This window comes from Telopea speciosissima, chromosome 2 (genome assembly GCF_018873765.1).
Source record: "Telopea speciosissima isolate NSW1024214 ecotype Mountain lineage chromosome 2, Tspe_v1, whole genome shotgun sequence".
NCBI classification, from domain to species: Eukaryota; Viridiplantae; Streptophyta; class Magnoliopsida; order Proteales; family Proteaceae; genus Telopea; species Telopea speciosissima.
The window spans coordinates 23,235,510-23,255,812 of record NC_057917.1 but is presented as its reverse complement, the minus strand read 5'-3'; the positions used below and the strand labels follow the sequence as shown (position 1 = coordinate 23,255,812).

Genomic DNA, 20,303 nt, shown 5'->3' with positions numbered 1-20,303 from the left:
GCATGTCTTTCCTCACCACTTCTCCTAAGGTCATTTTAGGTTTGCCCCTGACTCTTTTAGTTCCTTTAATCTGAATCAGATAACTCCTATGTATTGGAGCATCCAAAGGCCTCCGTTGAACATGACCATATTACTTCAAACGACTTTCTCGTAACTTATCATGTATCGGTGCTACTCCCAGATCAGCTCTAATATGATCATTTCGTACTTTATCCTTCCTAGTTTTGCCACTCGTCCATTTCAACATCCTTATCTGATGTTTCTTAACTGCCCAGCATTCCGCACCATACATCATAGCCAGTCGTATGGCTGTCCTATAAAAATTTCCTTTAAGTTTTAAAGGAATACGTCGATCACACAACACTCTGGACATACCTTTCCACTTCATCCTATGGTTTTAATTTTTTGTGAAACATCAGCCCATATATTACCTTCTTTATTTATGATTGAGCCCAGACACCTAAAATAATCACTTTGCGGAATCTCCCTGATAAATTTTCACCACCTCATTATCTATCCTAGTGCAACTAAAGTTACACACCATTTACCCTGTCTCCATCATAGTTGTCAAGGCATCACCTAGATGTCGCCTAGGCGTCCAGGCACCATGGTCGACTTGAGTGCCTTTGTCTCCTAGTTGGTGTTGCCTTGATTTTGGACCCTCTCCAATGCCTTGGGTCACCTAGACTCCGTGACAACTATGGTCTCCATTTTACTTTTAAACCCTTTTGATTCCACGTTGATCTCCATAACTCTAACTTGGCGTTAATCCTTGGTTTTGTCTCATCCACCAAAACGATATCATCAGCAAAAAGCATACACCAAGGAACCTTATCTTGAATGTCTCTGGTTAAAGCTGATCCTTGATGTAACCTAATTGTAATGGGGAATTCACTACCTTGAGCCCCCATAGTTCTTACACTAGTCACCACACAATCATACATATCTTGATTTATGTCCACATTCATTTAAAACATTTCTCTAGTACTTGCCTGATTAACTCTTTAGAGACTGTGTCTTAAGCTTTTTCTAGGTCAATAAAGACCATATGGAGATCCTTCTTGCAATCTCTAAACCTTTTTATGAGTCTCCTAAGTAAATATCTTCTGTCGTGGATCTTCTTGGCATAATACCAAATTGGTTCTCTGTGATAGTAGTTTCTTGTGTCAGGTGGGTTTCAATAACCCTTTCCCATAATTTCATAGTATGATTCATTAGTTTGAAGCCTCCATAGTTATTGCAACTCTGAATTTCACATTTATTTTTGTAAATCAGAACATAGTGCTTCCCTGCCATTCATCTGGCATTTTCCTTGTGCTCATGATCTTATTAAACAACTTGGTTAGCCAAGGTAAATCACCTATTCTTAAGCTCTTCCATACTTCTATTGGGACCTCATATGGTCCTTGTGCCTTGCCTACTGTCATCCTTCATAAAGCTTCTTTTACTTCAGACATCTTAATTTTTCGTATATATCTACGACATGTGGTGTCTTGATGGGTAATGCAGTCTTCGGGGACACTATTACCCGAAGTGTTAGGCTGCAGAAATAATCTTTCCATCTCTCCTTATTGTCATCATCCCATATTAGTACTTTACCATCTTCACTTTTGATACATCTAACATGGTCGAGATCTCTACTCTTCTTTTACCTCATTTTAGCTATCTTATAGATAGCTTTTTCAACTTACTTTGTGCTCAGATTGTTATACAAATCTTCATATTTTTTCGCCCTTGCTTTTCCCACAATCTTAGCTTCATTTTTGATAAATTTATACCTTTGTAGATCCTCTACATTCTTAGTCCTTTGCTGTCTTAAAACTAGCTTTCTTAGTCATAATGGTTGCTTGAACCTCATCATCTCACCACCAAGTCTCGCTAGAGGAATGATGTTTTCATTTTGATTCGCCTATGACATCTTTAGCAACCTTCTTAATACAAGTAGTCATCTCATTCCACATTGTATTAGTGTCTTCCTCAACGTCTCACTTTCCTTGTTTGTCCACTTTATCAATAAATGATTTCAATGTGTCTCCTTTTATTTTCCACCACCTCATCCTAGGGAAAATAAGCTCACCTTTCTTACGATTTTGTGTATTGAGGCACATATCCATAACCACTAATAGATGTTGTATAGTTAGACTCTCCCTTGGATTAACCTTACAGTCCTTACATAACAACTTATCGGACCTTCTAGTTAGGAAGAAATCTATTTGGCTACTATGATGCCCACTTTTGAAGGTAACTAAATGCTCCTCTCTTTTCAGTAAGTGTTTACAATGAATAAATCATAAGCCACAACAAAATCTACAACTGAGGTACCCTTTTCATTCCTCTCTCCAAAACCATACCCTCCATGTACACCTTCATAACCTCTAGGATCTTTCCCAACATGTCCATTCAGATCACCTCCTATAATAATCTTTTTCTCCATGACTAAAACCTTGCACTAATCCATCCATGTGTTCCTAAAATTGTAACTTACTACTTTCATCCAATCTTACTTGAGGTACATAAGCGCTAATTATATTGACGACCTCTTTCTCCAACACAAGCTTGATGGAATCCTTTGTCACATCATTCTTTAACTCTTTATCCACTACTATGCCTACTCCACTTCTATTTCTTTTATCCCCATGTACCAAAGTTTAAAGTACTCCAACTCCTTAGCTTTTTTACCCTTCCATCTATTTTCTTTGATATAGGCTATGTTAATCTTTATTCTCCTTCTAACATCTATGAATTCTAGACCCTTACCTGTTAAAGATCTAAAGTTCCAAGATGCTAATCTAATCTTACGCTTTTGGACTAGCTTTTTTACCCCACTTGTCCATGGTGCGAGAATCCTTGACTACTTGTCACTGCATCCAGGGGCCGACGTTGCACGTCGCTTCTAGGGGACGCCCTAGCTAACCCTTGCTCACTTTTCACTACACCCGGGTCATAGTGTAGGATGTCGCTCATTTTCCCGGGTAACGCCCTTGCATAACGTTGATAATATAAGGTTGTAGAATCCATGTAAAACGGTTTGGCTAGGGTCTTTTCAAAACAGTAAGTAAACTCAGAACGCAAAGCCGCATAAAGGAGAGTCCAACCTTGATTCAACTTCTGAAACCCACATCTGAACCTCCATCCAACTGCTGGCTGAGACCTCCTCTCTGATGCCTTAAGAAGTCTATGCTAAAACCTTGTACAGAGAAACTAATTATTGACTCCATCAAGAGTTCTAGCTGAATTAAAACTCTTAACAACTTGCTGAATCAACACAGGAGCTGGCTGAAACCTGGACTGATGAGTCCATCTTCACCTCAAACTTCTGGATAGCTGCTAACCTTGCTAAACTTTGTAATAAGATGCTGGTATTTTTGATTCCATGGCAACCTCTACTGTCCTAGTTCTTATCTTCATCTACAAAAGATATTATTCAAGAGTCCTTGCTTTCAAGAATCCTTACTGAAACTCTATCTCCATGGGCTGTCCATGAATACAAGAGTCCCAACTTGATTCAATTTTTAAAATCCAAGTCTTGAGTTTTCAATTACCTTTAAGAGACTCCAAGATAATCAGGTTAAGTCATCTTCTATTTATCTTGTATGCTGAATTGAGTCCCACTCTAGCTTGACTCACCGCTGGCCAAATATATAGGCTGCTGAACATGCTTCTGAGTTGGCTGACACACCCAAGTTGCTGAGATAACTTGCTAAAAAATTCTGACCCAAACTAGTTGCTGAAACACTGCATCTCACTAGGACTGTTCACGTGCACAAGAAGGGTCCAGCTTCACCTGGGTCTGCAGCTGGTCGACAGCTTATCAAAATGTGTTAACAGATGACCCAATGAGACCCGTGACCCAGACCCAGATACATTAGAGTGTCTAGGTTCATTATGCACATGTTGCACATGTTGATTATGTTAGGATTGATTTCCAGATTTGTAATGATCTATGATTATAAATAAAGCGGTGGCCTCTATCTATTCGATAAGCCAAAATCAGTCTTTTCTCTCTACTTTCTCAACTGGCTTGCTTAATCATTATCTAAGATGGCCCATAAATTATCAAAGAAATTGCTGAAACTTCTAAAGACTGCTAGTCAAATTCATATAGATCTCAACTGCTGAAACTTTATCCAACCTTGCTGAACCAAAAATTGAACCACTCAAAGCTGGCCCATCAATTCTGAACCAGAATTGCATTGGCACTTGGTTGAACCATTCAACTGATCTTCCAGGTTCATCTTCAACCATGCATATCTGAACAAACAACTCGGACTTGTGTTCATAACAATTAAAACACTCAGTAACAAATATGGCATATGTATTTGTGGGACCCATGTTGTCATATGGTTCTCACAACCATATGATAGGGGCTGTATAATTTAAATTTTGTTGTAATTGCATTTTATGTAGTTATTTTAAATAATTTTACAATGGAAAAAATTAGCAAACAAGCATTGGGAAATCTAAAAATGACATTTTACAGCATATTTTACCTCGAACAAACACTAAATTTTTTTTTCAATATGTAGCCAAGTGAAAGATTTGTGTAATATTTTACGTGGAAACAATGGAGCCTAAGTGATTAATTATTAGTTATGCTTGTTCTTTCTAGCACTTTGAAGATCTGTATCAGGCTGTGTTTTATGTTTAAACTCTTGGAAGGAAAGCAACACAATGACCTTCACAATCATATTATTCTGAAAAGAGGAACTAAGACATGAATTTGCATTGTAGTTCATGCTAAGTATAAATACCACATTATTCAGATTTCTGTTGGTGTTGTGTGTATGTACTTGAAAATTTAGCATTAGCATTCTTCTTGATATTTATTATTCAATTGTACTTTTGTCTGTGCAGGTTTAATGAGATTTTGTAGTAGGTTTGATGAATTTCGCTTTGTTTACAGTGCAGGTCAATTAATGGTGAAGAGATTTCTATCCTCATATTGTCAGGGAAATATATTGCGATTGCTTTGGTCGACCAGTATAAAATGGAGTATGGTTAACATTTTGAGATGTTTTTTTATCCCCCTCATTTATTTTATTGGCATTTGTTGTGTACTTTTTTGGTTCTAGAGTATTGATAGGGTGATGGTGTTAGACGAAAAGTACGGAGCCTACCACATCACACTGAATAACAAGAGGGATACTACAATATTGCGTGTTGGTGCCAGTGTCAGGAGACAGTTATTTGTAGGAGTTAGATCTGTCTAAAACCCTAGATTTAGTTGCATGACTCAGCTATTGTGGCTCTACCAAATATGCTACAATATGTACCTTATATCATAAAAAATCAACATTAAGCCACATCAAGTCTTAAAAAATCAATATTAAGCAACATAAAGTCATAAAAAATCAGCATTAAGTCACATTAAGTAATCAAAAATCAATATTAAGCCACATAAAGTCATCAAAAATCATCATAGAACTAGAAGACATCAGAACTGAAGAAGCAAGCTATTGGAAGTTTGAAACAATCAAAACATACATTTGGTTTATACTGTTCTTAAAAAATATGATCTTATCAATAAGTACTTAAAGTGTTCTCGATTTAGAGAAATGTTCTTGTTCTCTAAGAAGTTCGGCTGATCAAATGATTTTATTTTTACAGACTTTTTGTATTAGGTAGAACACAAAATCAGCTTTCCAACAAATCCAAGATTGCCCTCTATCTTACCATTTCAATCAATGATCTAAAAAGGTGTTTCAATCGATAGTTGCTGCCCCCTTCTTCTACGGTTTTTTGGAGTTCTACACTTCTTGAAGATCAAGCCTCTATCAGTATTGGAGCTTGATTATTCTTGTTGGAGATCCATTCTAGCAGCCTTGGACAGCATCTATCAAAGTCTTCATCAACAATTGGAGCCATCTCCCCTATATTGATCCTAACTTTTAGGGTTTTCAAAAACCCTGACAATTATCGATTTTGCGTTTTCATTCTGCAGATATTGCTGATTCTTTGAGGGAAGTTCTATCCACCATAAAGGAGCACTCGACCTTGATTTCAGCCCCTTCTATTGAAGTTTTTTGAAGATATCAAGTTTTCTCCTCCCAGGGTCGATTTTTCAGATATCGATCTGAAAATTTTCTGGTTTTTTGGCTGGCTGCATCTATCCATTGCTGGTTCTAGTAATCTGATTGTGTCATTATGGGTCTGATCTTAATACTGCTACCTCCGAAGTTAACGGACAAACAAGGAATGAGTATCTACCTTTCGCTGCTGCCATTAAACACGATGGAACTAATTACTTGATGTGGTCCAGATCTACTGATTTGACTGTTGCTGGTCAAGGCCGTACAGGACATCTTATTGGCACTGTTACAAAGCCAACTGACACTGATCCTCTTACTACTGCTCGATTTTCCTCTTCAGGACGACTATCCATTGCTGGTTCTAGTAATCTGATTGTGTCATTGTGTCTGATCTTACTATTGCTAACTCCGGAATTGAAGGACAAACTAGGAAAAAGTATCTACCTTTCGCTGCTGCTATTGAACTCGATGGAACCAATTATTTGATGTGGTCCAGATCTATTTATTTGACTATTGCTGGTCGAGGCCGTACAAGACATCTCATTGGCACTGTTACAAAGCCAACTGACACTGGTCCTCTTCAAGATCAATGGGTTCCCAATGATGCTATGGTGATGTCTTTTTTGCTGCATTCCATGCAACCAGATCTCTCTAGTGGATATTTACTATTGGATACAACCAATCAAATATGGACTGCTGCAAAGGAGACCTATGGACAGGTGAGGAATGATGCTCAAGTGTATGAAATCCGGAAGAAGGTTCATGATATCATACAAAAGGAATTATCCATATCCCAATACTATGCTTCCCTCATAAGTTTATGGCAACAATTGGATCATTACTCTGATTTTCAGCCTACCAATGCAATTGATATTGCTGCCTATCGAAAGCATGTGGACAAGATTCGTGTCTATGATTTCTTGGCTGGTCTGAACATTGAATATGATCCTATCCATGTACAAGTTCTTAGTAGATCTCTTTTCCCTACACTGGTGCAGTCCTATGCTTTGGTACATACTGAGGAGACTCGTCGGGCTGCTATGCTGCATACTCCCAGTATAGATCGATCTGCTTTACAAGTTGGTTCCAGCCCTACTCCCATAACCGATAGATCTCCTCGTACCAGTACTTCCTCTAAAGAGCCAGTCAAGTGTGAACACTGCAACAAACCCTCACACTAAGGCTACCTGCTGGGAACTACATGGGAAACCTGTTGATTTTGAGGCCAAACGTGGTCGTGGTAAAACTAAAAACAAAGTTAATCACACTGAAAGTGTAGCTACAACTCCCACTACTGACATTGGTCTTTCCCAGGAAGAATTACAGGCCTTCAGGCGTATGTTACAGGCTTTTGCTGCATCTATTACATCACTTCTTACCACTTCTTCCACTCCATCCGGTTCCAACATTGCCCATTCAGGTATTTCGTTTGATGGTCATTGTGCATCGGTTGTTTCCAGTCCATGGATTATAGACTCCGGTGCCACTGATCATATGACAAGTTCCTCTAGTCTCTTTCACAAATATTCTCCTACTTCGGGCAAGGACAAAGTCAGGGTAGCTGATGGCACCCTCTTATCTGTTTCTGGAAAGGGATCCATTAGTTGCTCACCTTCCATTACTTTTTCTTTAGTTTTGCATATTTTCTAATTTTACTGCTAATCTTCTTTCTATTAGTAGTCTTACCAAAGATCTGAATTGCAAAGTAACCCTTTTTCCAATCCATTGTGTTTTTTCAAGACCTAGTAACGGGGAAAACGATTAGATGTGGTAGAGTACATGGTGGATTGTACCTAATTGCATAGTTGTCACGACGATTAGGCGACCGAAGGTGGTGGAGAGGGTAAAAAAGCAAGGTGAAACCAAGTAGGCGATCAAGGCGACCGCCTAGGTGACCAAGGCGCCCAAATCGACCAAAGCGCCTGGACGCCTAGGCGGCCCCTTGACAACTATGGCTGCTTGATGATGGTTGTCACCCTCTAATTGCATTACCTTCTCAATTATATTAGAATTCCTCATTCTCCTCTGAATTTTCAATAATGGCATTTTAGATTAGGTCATCCCCCTTTAGGAGGTTTATCTCATTTATTTTCAACATACGTTCAACTTATTCACTTTCAAAGAAAAGAAGTCCTTCCTCTTTTCATATGGTTTATACTGATGTGTAGGGTCCTATTCGTAAAGTTTCTCTTTGAGGCCTTTGTTGGTTCGTTTCCTTTATAGATTGTTACTCTAGGAACACCTGGGTATACCTGATGAACACTAAAAGTGAATTTTTTTCCCGTTTTCAGCATTTTCATAAAATGGCTCAGACCCAATTCAATGCCACTCTCAAAGTTGTGAGGAGTGACAATGACAAAGAATATTTGGGAGGTCAGTTCTAAAAATACCTGGCTGCCCATATGATTATACACCAGACCAGTTGTGTTGATTCCCTGGCCCAAAATGGAGTGGCTGAAAGGAAAAATTGCCTTCTCCTGGAGGTGGGTAGAGCACTAATGTTTGCTCGCCATGATCCCTCCTAAGTTTTTGGAATGAGAACAAAGATGTTGATAGAGATAAATTCATTAACATGAAATTGAAGTTCTTACTTTGGCCCACTTATCGATTAGAAGATTTAGCTTATATAAATCGCTATCGGTTTGATACCAATAATGGTAGTTGTTTCAGTATGTCAAGTATACATATGAATCAACGACTGAAAATTAGTTGATACTATATATTCGTGTCATATATGCTATATGAAGGTAAACAGACGCCCCCTGTATTACATTACATTTTGACACAGGATTGAATGACGTATCAATTCAATCTAGGAATGAATTGATAGAACTTAATTTGAAAATTTTGATTGAAAAAGAAGTAAAAAAAAATAGTACATGAATAAATTCAGATGGTTTTGTATACTATATTAAAGGGTTTGGCATTATTATTATTGATTGGTAATATGGGGGGGATGCTGTCCTCATTGCAGCCTACCTAATTAATAGGATGCCTACTCGAGTCCTTGATTCTCATTCCCCAACTAAGCTCTTACATGGCTCCTCCTCCTTTATAATTCCCCCTAAGGTTTTTGGTTGTGTTTGTTACGCTCGGGATACTAGATCCCCTACTAAGCTTGAGCCCCGTTGGCTCCGTTGCATTTTTTTGGGTTACTCTACCATCCAGAAGGGGTACGTGTGTTATTATCCTCCTACTTAACTTACTATGGTGAGTATGGATGTTTTTTTCCTGAACATCTTTCCTATTATTCGTCCCCACCTCTTCAGGGGGAGAGTTTTAGTGAAGATGTGCTGACCGTAGAGGCTCCCCTTCAATATGTTCATGATGAGTCTTCTCCTGTTCCTCCCTTTACCTCAGGTCAGGTAAAGGGGATCCTATACAGGGGGAGATTACAGATAATAGTAATGATGAAATTCCAATTCAGGGGGAGCTTACTCTAGTTCAGAAAACCATTAGTGAATTTCAGAGGAGGATTGATGATTCTACTATGATGGTCTATACAAAAAGCCGTACTAGAAATAAGCAATTCAATCCACTACAGTACTAGTACCCATCCAGTTGCCAACCCCGGATCCAGAGCCTACCTCTCCATCTAGTAAGACTCCTTCAGAATTATCTATTGCTCTTTGCAAAGGTACTAGGACTTATACTCAACACCCTATATCTCATGTCGTCTCATATAACTCTCTTTCTCCATCTTTTCGTGCATTTATTTCTTCTCTTTCTTCTATTCATATTCCTCAGAATTGGCAGGAAGCTTTGGCAGATGGAAAGTGGAAGGCAGCAATGATGGAAGAATGAAAGCCTTAAAGAAAAATGATACATGGGAGCTTATGGTTCTTCCACTAGGGAAAGATTAGTTGGATGTAAGTGGGTGTTTATGGTAAAACAGAAGGTGGATGGCACTATGGATAGATATAAGGCACGACTTGTGGCAATGGGGTTCACTCAAACATATGGGATTGATTATCAGGAGACCTTTGCACCAGTTGCAAAACTGAACACTGTCAGAGTTTTGTTGTCTTGTGCCGTAAATATGGGATGGGATCTGCAATAACTGGATCTGAAGAATGCATTTCTCAATGGAGAACTTGATGAGGAGGTATATATGGATATTCCACCAGGGTTCTCCTATGACAAAACCCAAGGCTAAAGAATTTTCTTAGAAAGGAGTTTGAAATTAAGAATCTAGGAAAATTAAGGTACTTCCTTGGAATTGAAGTTGCTAGGTCTTTTCAAAGGGCATCTTTCTCCCCCAAAGGAAGTATATCCTGGATTTATTGTCAGAATTTGGTTTGTTAGGGTGTCATCCTTCAGATACTCTGATGGATGCTAATATCTGTCTTAAAGAAAAGGAGGGTGAACTTGTTGATAAGGGTCGGTACCTGTCTCTCACATACACGTTCGGACATTGCTATAACAGTGTGCATTGTGAGTCAATTCATGCATGATCCCTACTCTTCTCATATGGAGGTTGTTCTTCGTATTCTTCACTAATTGAATTCTGCTCCAGGAAAAAGGCATTCTCTTGTTTCCTCATGATCACCTACAGATAGCATAGTTATCAAGGCGGGAAAGCGACCATGGCGTTTTAGAGGGGCAAAATTCAAGGCGACACCGCCATGGCGCCCAAGGCGTCCAAGGCGACCAAGGAACCTGGATGCCATGGCGATGCTTTGATAACTATGACGGATAGAGGTCTATACAGATGCTGATTGGGCTGGTTCTCCTAACGAAAGTCTATCTTTGGGTACTCTACTTTTGTAGGTGGGAATCTTGTTACTTGGCGTAGCAAGAAGCAGAATATGGTAACTCGTTCTAATGTTGAAGCTGAATTTGGTGCTATGGCACAATGTATCTGTGAGTTATTATGGCCCAAGGGTTTACTACAAGACCTTGGTGTTCCTGTTCGTCTCCCTATGATGTTGTATTGTGACAACAAGGCTGCAATCAGCATTGCACATAATCCGGTACAGCATGATCGTACCAAGCATGTTGAGGTTGATAGACATTTTGTCAAGGAGAAGTTGGAAGGACTGATTTGTGTTCCTTTTGTGAAGTCTGTTGATCAGCTCGTCAATATTTTCACTAAGGAACTGTCTGGAAACTTGTTTCATCTTGCTTTAGTCAAGGTGCATGTTTGACATCTATGCTCCAACTTGAGGGGTAGTGTTGAATTATGTATACCAGAATACCATGGGGGTATTCTTGACTTTTTGGGTTTATTTTTTTATATACTGCTTTAGTAGAGTCGGCTAGAGTAGGGACAAATCCTATGTAATTTCATTCAATGAATATAAATGAAGAGCTTGGCTTGTCACTTGGATCATTCAAGCATTATAGTCGTAATTGTTCTGCTAACAGTGCATGTATTTGGTAGGTAAATATATTCATTCGTAATAGGCCTCTTAGATTTGAGGCACATGGAGAATAGAGGGTAATTTGAGGCCCCATTTGATAGAGGACCTTTTGCATTGGTAACACTCAAATTTCGGTATCCACCATCACTGTATGGCTTGCCATTTAGGCAGCTTTTCTATTGCCATTTAGTATATTATTTTTAACTAAAATTTACATAAAATAGATAATGTTGTAGTTGATAAATGGAGCCCTTATAGGTTCAGTTTAAATGAGCATTTATGGGCTGTAGGTAGTACGGTATCCCAAAAATTCAGTCCTTCACCGCCCTCTTTTCATCCTCCAAGGTCCCACCCTAGTTACCTATGAAATAAGCAAGGCACTTGCATGTTTAAAGGGGAAGGGCAGGTTAGGGATGACCACAACTTAATTAGGTTTGGTTTGGTATTACTCAAACTCATTACAAACCTAATTTCTGCCCTTGGCTCCTTGCTTCTGATTAGTTGCCCGTCTAATAGGAAAATCCTGGCTCCACCTCTTAATGATGTACTCAGTATCTGCCATGCATACTGTTAGAAGGGCACAGAAATAACTGTTCCAGGTGCTTCATTCAAGTTTTATTTTTATTATTATTTTGTAACAATACTAATGCGTTGTATATATGGATGCATGTCAAATGATGTGTATGTATGCAATCCACAAAATGGTGGTGAGTTGGTGCAGCTGAGTCAGTTTCCATATTGTACCATGTTATGAACAACATGGGGGTATATATATAAAATAAAGTGTCCAGGTATCATATCTCACATGTACCACAGTAAGGTTGGGATGTGCAATCTTTTTTTAGTATAGTTACTTCTTGTTTTCCTTACATTTGCTGCTTTTGTGATGAAATCTTCTGTTTCTGGCACTGTTTTATCAAGTGATCTTATTGTTTTGTTGTCCTTATTAAATTCTTTTGCATTGATTGAACCGAAGGCTCATTGTGTAAATGCTAATTTTCTTAGTGTAGAGGATTCTTTTCTCAACCATATTGTCAAAATTTGTTGATGCAGTCGGTATTGGCTGGAGGATGTTTGTGTCTCAGGATTTTATGGTGGAGACTCAGGTTACACTGGTAAGAAATGAATTTTTTTTTTTCTAATGCATATTTAGCTGATTAGACAATGTGGTTATACTTCAGGGCCATATGTAATTTGGTCTTAACTGAATCTGTTTTGGACAAAGTTTCCCCTTTGTGCTTTCTTTTTCTTAGTTTTAACAAAAATTTGTAGAACTTCCAACAAAAAATTTACTTCGAATTTTAGATAATTATGGACAACTTGATTAAACCTAGAGTGTAACAGTTTTCGACCTAGAACTACCAATAATGACGAAGGAAAACAGGGAGAGAAGAAGAACAAATAAAAGGCAGCAAAGTGGAGTGCTACTTTGGAGAATTGTTTTGTATACTCCAATTGGTAGTGATTTTATATATTTATAATGAAAAGTATACGAAAAAGGTTTCTCTATTTTGTCCAAAAAAAGAGGTGAATGCACATTTGCTTGAAAGAGTTAACCCATAGCTGTTTTACGTTTTTGAGAGCGCATGGATCCTTTGATTAGATATTGACAAAAATTTGGTTGTTGTGAATAATGTATTAAAGACACTTCGTCCACTTGATCATAATTTATTGTATTATTTGTTTAAGTATTGGTATTGTTGAGAGATTAGAATTAGGAGTGAATGCTTGGATTGTCTAAGATAGACTCCAAGCCATATATTTATAATAAGGAATGAAACTTACATGGACAGAATTGTCCCTATCATAGCCGACATGGCTTTACATGAAATAAACAGTAAAAAGTCTAGAATACCCCCACAGTATTCTAGCCCATACAATCCAACACTCCCCCCTCAAATTGGAGCATATACGTCGTGCATGCCCAACTTGACTAAGATAGGAAGAAACACTTTGCCACTTAGCCCCTTGGTGAACACATCGGCTAACTGATCAACAGACTTCACAAAGGGAACGCAAATGAGTCTAGCTTCGAGCTTCTCCTTGATGAAATGTCGGTCAACCTCAACATGCTTAGTACGATCATGCTGGACAGGGTTATGAGCAATGCTAATGGCTGCTTTATTATCACAATCAAGCATCATGGGAAGATGGACAGCAACACCAGTATCCTGCAACAATCCTCTAAGCCACAAAAGTTCACAGATTCCTTGTGCCATTGCAAGGAACTCTGCTTCAGCACTGGACCTTGCCACAACATTCTGCTTCTTGCTATGCCACGTGACAAGGTTTCCACCTACAAAGGAACAATAGCCAGAAATTGATTTTCTGTCAGTAGAGCTAGCCCAATCGGCATCAGTATAAGCTTCAACCTTCAGATGACCATTGGGAGAGAGAAGGATTCCTTTTCCTGGAGCAGACTTCAAATATCACAAAATACGAAGGACCGCCTCCATGTGAGAGGAATAAGGATCATGCATAAACTGGCTCACCAAACTTACAGCAATGGCTATGTTAGGTCGTGTGTGAGAGAGATAGATTAGTTTACCCACTAATCGCTGATAATGGCCTTTGTCAACAGGTTCACCCTCTTTCTCCTGAAGTCTTGTAGAAGCTTCCATAGGAGTATCTAAAGGATGACAACCTAGCAACCCAGTCTTAGACAACAGATCTAAGATAAATTTTCTTTGAGAAAGAAAGATGCCCTTTGAAGATCGAGCAACTTCTGTACCTAGAAAATATTTTAGAGTCCCTAGATCCTTTACTTCGAACTCACGGCCAAAGAAGTGCTTCAATTTCTTGATAGTATCACCATCATTACCAGTGACCACAATATCATCCACATAGACTATAAGAATAGTTACTTTGTCACCAACTCGTCTGATGAACAAAGTGTGATCAGCATTGCTTTACTTATATCCTGCTGAAATCATAGCCTTGTGAAACCTGCCAAACCGAGCTCTAGGTGACTGCTTCAAACCATAAAGAACACGCTTCACTTTACAGACCTTCCCCTTAGCCCTGTCGTCAGAGAAACCTGATGGAACATCCATATATACCTCTTCCTCAAGTTCCCCATGGAGGAAGGCATTCTTTACATCCAACTGCTGAAGATCCCACCCAAGATTTGCAGCACAAGACAATAATACCCTTATAGTGTTGAGTTTCGCCATTGGTGCGAAGGTCTCCTGATAGTCAACTCCATAAGTTTGAGTTAACCCCTTTGCAACTAGTCGTGCCTTATAACGATCCACTGTCCCATCTGCCTTCTGTTTGACCACAAAGACCCATTTACATCCAACTGGTTTTTTCCCTGGAGGAAGAACCACAAGATCCCACATATTATTTTTGTGTAGTGCTCTCATTTCTTCCAACATTGTTGCTTTCCACTTTCCATCTGTAGATGCTTCCTGCCAATTTTTAGGAATGGAAACAGAAGAAAGAGAAGGTACAAATGCACGAAAGGAAGGAGAAAGAGAACTATAAGAAACAAAACGAGATATGGGATGCAGAGTGCAAGTCCTAGTACCTTTGCGTTGAGCAATAGGTAGGTCGGAAGAAGAGGGCTTACCAGGTGAGGAAGGATCTAGATATTGAGCCGGCAACTGGATGGGTATCGGTGCCACAGTGGATTGAAGCTGCCCCCTTTTGGTGCTTCCCTTTTTATAGGTGATCATATTGGAGTTGTCAATCCTCTTCTGAAACTCACCAATAGTTCTCTGGACAGGAGTCAGCTCCCCCTGAATAGGAACATCAAGAACACTCTTTTCCATGGTCTCCCCCTGTAAAGGACTCCCTTCGGATGAGGGGGGAACCGCCAGAGGGGGCTGGGCAACAGTCAAAGGAAGCTGGGTAGTAGCCATGGGGGCTGGGTAGCAATCAAAGGAGGCGTGGTAGCAGCCGTAGGGGTTAGTAAAGGAGGAACCTCAAGAGGAGGAACCTCAAAGGACAGCACATCTTCACTAGAACTCTCCCCCTGAAGAGGTGGTGAAGAATAATAGGAAAGGGTCTCATGAAAAATAACATCCATATTGACCAAAGTACGGCGGGAAGGGAGGTGGTAGCACTTGTAACCCTTCTGGGTTGGAGAATAACCCAAGAAAATACAACGTAACCCCCTAAGTTCAAGTTTTCCTGGAGACTTTTTATCTCTAGCATAACACACACAACCAAACACTTTGGGAGTAACAACAAAGGAGGAATTCCCCAGTAAAACTTCAGCTGGACTACGGGAGTCAAGAACTCGAGAAGGTAGCCTATTGATGAGATAGACAGCAGTGAGGACAACATCTCCCCAATATTGAGATGGGACATGTCTAGCAAACATCAAAGCCCTGGCCACCTCTAACAAGTGGCGGTTCCATTAGCACTTCTCAATATTTTGATAGTAGCCTGGAACTGAGTTTGGACCATTTTATGAAAATGCCAAAAATACTCAAAAACCTGATTTTTGTGTGTAAAAGATACACCCATGTGTGCTTAGACTCTAGAGTGACAGTCAATAAAAGAAACAAACCATTGGTGACCAGAAAGAGATGTTTTATGACTAGGACCCCAAACATTAAAATGTACCAATTGAAAACAAGAACTCCTTTTATTTGATAAAGAATAAGTTGATCGTGTTTGTTTGGCCAGAACACAAGCCTTACAAAAAAAAATCATCCTTAGTACATAGGGTAACCAAACTAGGAAATAAATGTGCTAAAATTCCTAATGGAGTGTGACCTAATCTAGAGTGCCATTGGTAAAGTTCAGAAGAGACCATGGAGTTCTGAGGCAGCGGAGAAGGTAATGGTAGTGGAGAGGGACGACCATCTTCAAGCAGGTACAATCCACCATGTATTTTACCCAATCCAATCGTCTTCCCAGATTCCAGATCATGAAAAACACAATGGGAAGGAAAAAAAGTTACTTTGCAATTAAGATCACGAGTAATACTACTAATAGAAAGAAGTTTAGTAGTAAAATTAGGAATATGTAAAACAAAGGACAAAGGAAGAGAAGAAGTATAGTTGATGATTCCTTTTCCAGATATGGAAGAAAGAGAACCATCAGCTACTTTGACCTTGTCATTCCCAGAAGTGGGAGAATAACGATGGAACAGGCTAGAGGAACCGGTCATGTGATCTGTAGTTCTAAAATCTATGATCCAAGGATGGGAAGCTACAGAAGCACAGTGACCACCAAATGGAATACCTGACCGCGCAAAGTGTGAACCTGAAGGAGCAACAGAGTTGGCAGTATCAGCAAATGTAGTAGAGGCAGCAGTAGCGGAAGTCCTTAGCACACGTAGGAATGCCTTTAGATCATCCTGGGATAAACCAATGTCAGTAGCTGGGGCTATAGTAACAGTCTCAGTGTGATGAGCCTTGTTCTTTGGCTTTGTCTTTGTCTTGGTAGCCCTTTTAGCTTCAAAGTCAGCTGGTTTCCCATGAAGTTTCCAGCACTTCTCTTTGGTATGGTAGGGTTTGTGATAGTACTCACAAACAACAGTCCCTGTAGTAGAATCACCAAGAGAAGCAGTGCCAACAAGTGCAAGAGTAACCGGGGCAGCAGCCTTGAGGGCTGATTTGTCAGTAATAGGTGGGTGCAGCATGGCAGCCTCGGGGTTTTCTTCAGAGGGGACCAAAGCATAGGACTATTCAAGGGTGGGAAAAGGTTTATGGCCCAACACCCGAACCCGAATTTGGTCATATTCCACATTCAAGCCAGCTAGAAAGTCATACACTCTGATCTTGTTCACATGCTTCTTGTAGGAAGTAATGTCAACAGCTGTAGCAGGGTGATAATCAGAGAAGTGGTCCAATTGCTGCCAAAGGCTGTGCAAATTAGAATAGTATTTGGAGACTAACAACTCTCCTTGAGTAGTGTGAAGCACCTTCTGCCTGAGTTCATACACCTGGGCATCATTGCCAAGCTGCCCATAAGTTTCCTTGCAAGCAGCCCATATTTGAGAGGCTGTATCAAGGAGAAGAAATCCATGCGCAAGATCTGAAGTCATCGAACCAGTGAGGTATGACATGAGTACTCCACTATTGGCAAGCCATCTATCTTGAGCATGACCAGTCTCAGTTGGCATAATAGTGGTGCCATTAATGCGATCAGTAAGGCCACGGCCAGCAATGGCAAAGAAGCAAACGGAGACCAAAGCAAATAATTGGAACCATCCAGTTTGATTGGGAGGAAAGGTATGAAATTCTGATTTGCCTTGGCCATCACCAACAGAAGTTGCAGTCGAATTAACTGAGTCACCCATGATCACAGATAAATTGGTGAAATGAGAAACCCAAGAATCCCTTCAAGGTAAGGGCTGAAATTTGGTGGAGAATATTCTTTAAATATAGGAAGAGATGTCTCAAAAAACCAGCAACATGTGACTAAGAAAACCTTGAGATAGACTTTTTTAGGGTTTTGAAGAAAACCCTGATTTTTGTGAAATTGATGGAGGGCTGATTGATGACAAAAAAAACACCAGATGGAGCTGAAACTTTGATCGAGTGTGCTTCTAATAGGACTGAAGTACTCCTCCAAAAACCAGCCCCAATGGAAACCTGAAACTCCTAGATCAATATTTGTCAGGGTTTTCTCAAAACCCTGATTTGATGAAAAGAAATCGATCTAGGAGGTCTTCAAACTTGTTGGAGATAGGAACTGATCCAAAGAAATAAACACTGCCGCAGTTCTTGAGTCTTCAATGAGGTAGATTGATCCCTTGGAAAGAAGTGGAAGCAATCCAAAAAAAAACTAAAGAAGCAAATATCGCAGGCAGTAAGAACTTGTCCCTGTCGATCAAAAAACCTTATCATAGGATGAGGTAAAGGAGGGCAGCAACTGGATCTGTCGATCACCTCATCAGTGCTGCCCTAATGGGAGAATGATGGAGAGAAAAGATCAAAACAGAAGAGGGGGCTGGGAAGAAGAGATCGAGAGTCAAGGGGAGGAGGGGGGTAAATCAAGAATGGAAAAAACTCCCAAATTCAAACCTGCTCTGATGCCATGTTGAGAGATTAGAATTAGGAGTGAATGCTTGGATTGTCTAAAATAGACCCCAAGCCATATATTTATAATAAGGAATGAAACTTACATGGACAGAATTGTCCCTATCATAGCCGACATGGCTGTACATGAAATAAACAGTAAAAAGTCCAGAATACCCCCACGGTATTCTGGCCCATACAATCCAACATGTATTCACATCGTTCTCAGTAAAAATGAGTGTACGTTTGGTTTTCCTTGAACGAATCGGATCCTCTGATGATTCTTCCTTTTTTTTTTTTATTCCTGAATATTACCTGGGACCCGGGCCAGCCCCTAAAATTTTATTAAAATCAAATCAATTGGAAAAAGAATACAAGGGGGGGGGGGGACGTGCCGCCTTACCCCAACCTGAAGAGCATGTCTCTCAACAAGCACTGGACCCAAAACCATACAATAAAGAAGGAAAAGAAAGATTCTAATTTCTAAGAATAGGCAAACCAGCACTGTCTTCCCGAAGAATACGTTGTAGGTCCCCAGGTAGCTGGCTGCCATAGTGGAAAACGATAGAAGCCCCAGTATCACAAGCCAAGTTGGCTAGCCAGTCCGGCTGCCCTGTTGCTTTCCCTATGAGCAAAGGATAAAAGAGGCCGAGTAGAATGCAACAAATCCATTGTCTCATGGAACCAGTACCAACCCCTCCGTAGATTACACCTCTTTTGATTAATCATTCTTACTATGATAGATGAATCCGAGTTGACCACAAAATCTGTGAGACCTAAATCATGGCACAGCCTCAAGCCATCTCTCAAAGCTCTCAACTCAGCTACTGAATTTGTGCTATTACCATTAAAGCTGGAGAAGGCAGCCAAAACACCACCCTCCTTATCTCTGACAACCCCTCCACACCCTCCTATACCAGGATTACCCTTACAAGCACCATCCACATTGAGTTCAACCGTGGCGAAGGGGGGGCATCAATAAACGGGGAGAGGGCGTTTCAATCTGAGAGGAGGATCCGAAAGGCCCAAGCATTGAAGAATTAACACTTCCCTGTGAGAGCTCGAGCACCTAAACTTAGGAGGATACGGTATGTCCTTCATCCAGGCTTTAATGCTCTCAATAACAGAATCAGCTACACGCCTTTTTCCTCCATGCTTTCTGTTGTTCCTTTCTTTCCAGAGCTCCCACACTACAAGAGAGGGAAGCAGTCCTGTAATGTAGGCACAGAGACTTTTATCACTCGCCACCCCTTGCCACAGAAGGATCCGACTCCTGGCATCTTGTGAAGGGATTACACCAATATCAAAGACTTGTGAAAAGAAATTCCAAACCTTCATCGCATTGCCTCTAGCTATCAGGCAATGATTTGTTGTATCTCTTCTGGGGTTTCTGCAACAGTTACATTTGGATGCTAGAGGAATTCCAACAGCCATCAAGGAATCATCTGTGGGAATTCTTCCATTGAGGAGTTGCCAAGTAAAATAGCCAATCTTCATGGGTAGGGATTGGTTCCAGACCCATTTTGAATAGGAAACCTCAGGTGATCTACTCCTTACGTCATTCCAAGATTGATTTGGTTGAGAACTGACCGTCACTAGAGGGTGTCCAAACCAGAACATCATCCCTTTCACCTATGGCGAAATTGTCACATATGATGCTATGCCTAACCACATTCGAGTCAATCAGATCTAGAACGGACTGTTTCCACGAATCATCCACCTCCAGAGCATCTTTGACTCTCAAAGCTGTGTCAACCTGTAGGGCATTGTCCACAAAGTCAATCAACAGGCCAACCCCTACCCAATTATCCAACCAGAAAAAAATATTGCCAAAGCCAATCAACCATCTTGACTTAGCAAGAACAATGTCCTTATGCGCCAGAGCATTTCTCCAAGACTTCGAACCTATCCCGCTCGGATCAGCCAAAACAATA

At 40.2% G+C, this 20,303-nt stretch overlaps 1 protein-coding gene and 1 long non-coding RNA gene across 2 annotated transcripts in view; one reads left to right on the top strand and one right to left on the bottom strand.

Moving 5' to 3' along the window:
* The window catches only part of LOC122652793 (guanylyl cyclase 1-like), a 109,026-nt gene that overhangs the window by 52,633 nt on the left and 36,090 nt on the right, over positions 1-20,303 (top strand). The window contains exons 5-6 of the mRNA XM_043846649.1: positions 4,904-4,992; positions 12,446-12,507. Coding sequence (XP_043702584.1) covers positions 4,904-4,992; positions 12,446-12,507 — 151 coding nt within the window. The remainder of the gene's footprint in view (positions 1-4,903; positions 4,993-12,445; positions 12,508-20,303) is intronic.
* Positions 8,774-18,201, bottom strand: LOC122652794. Its single transcript, XR_006331650.1, has 3 exons — positions 18,191-18,201; positions 10,491-10,494; positions 8,774-8,861 (listed from the first exon to the last, which is right to left on the bottom strand). It is a non-coding gene; the product is annotated as an uncharacterized LOC122652794 (long non-coding RNA).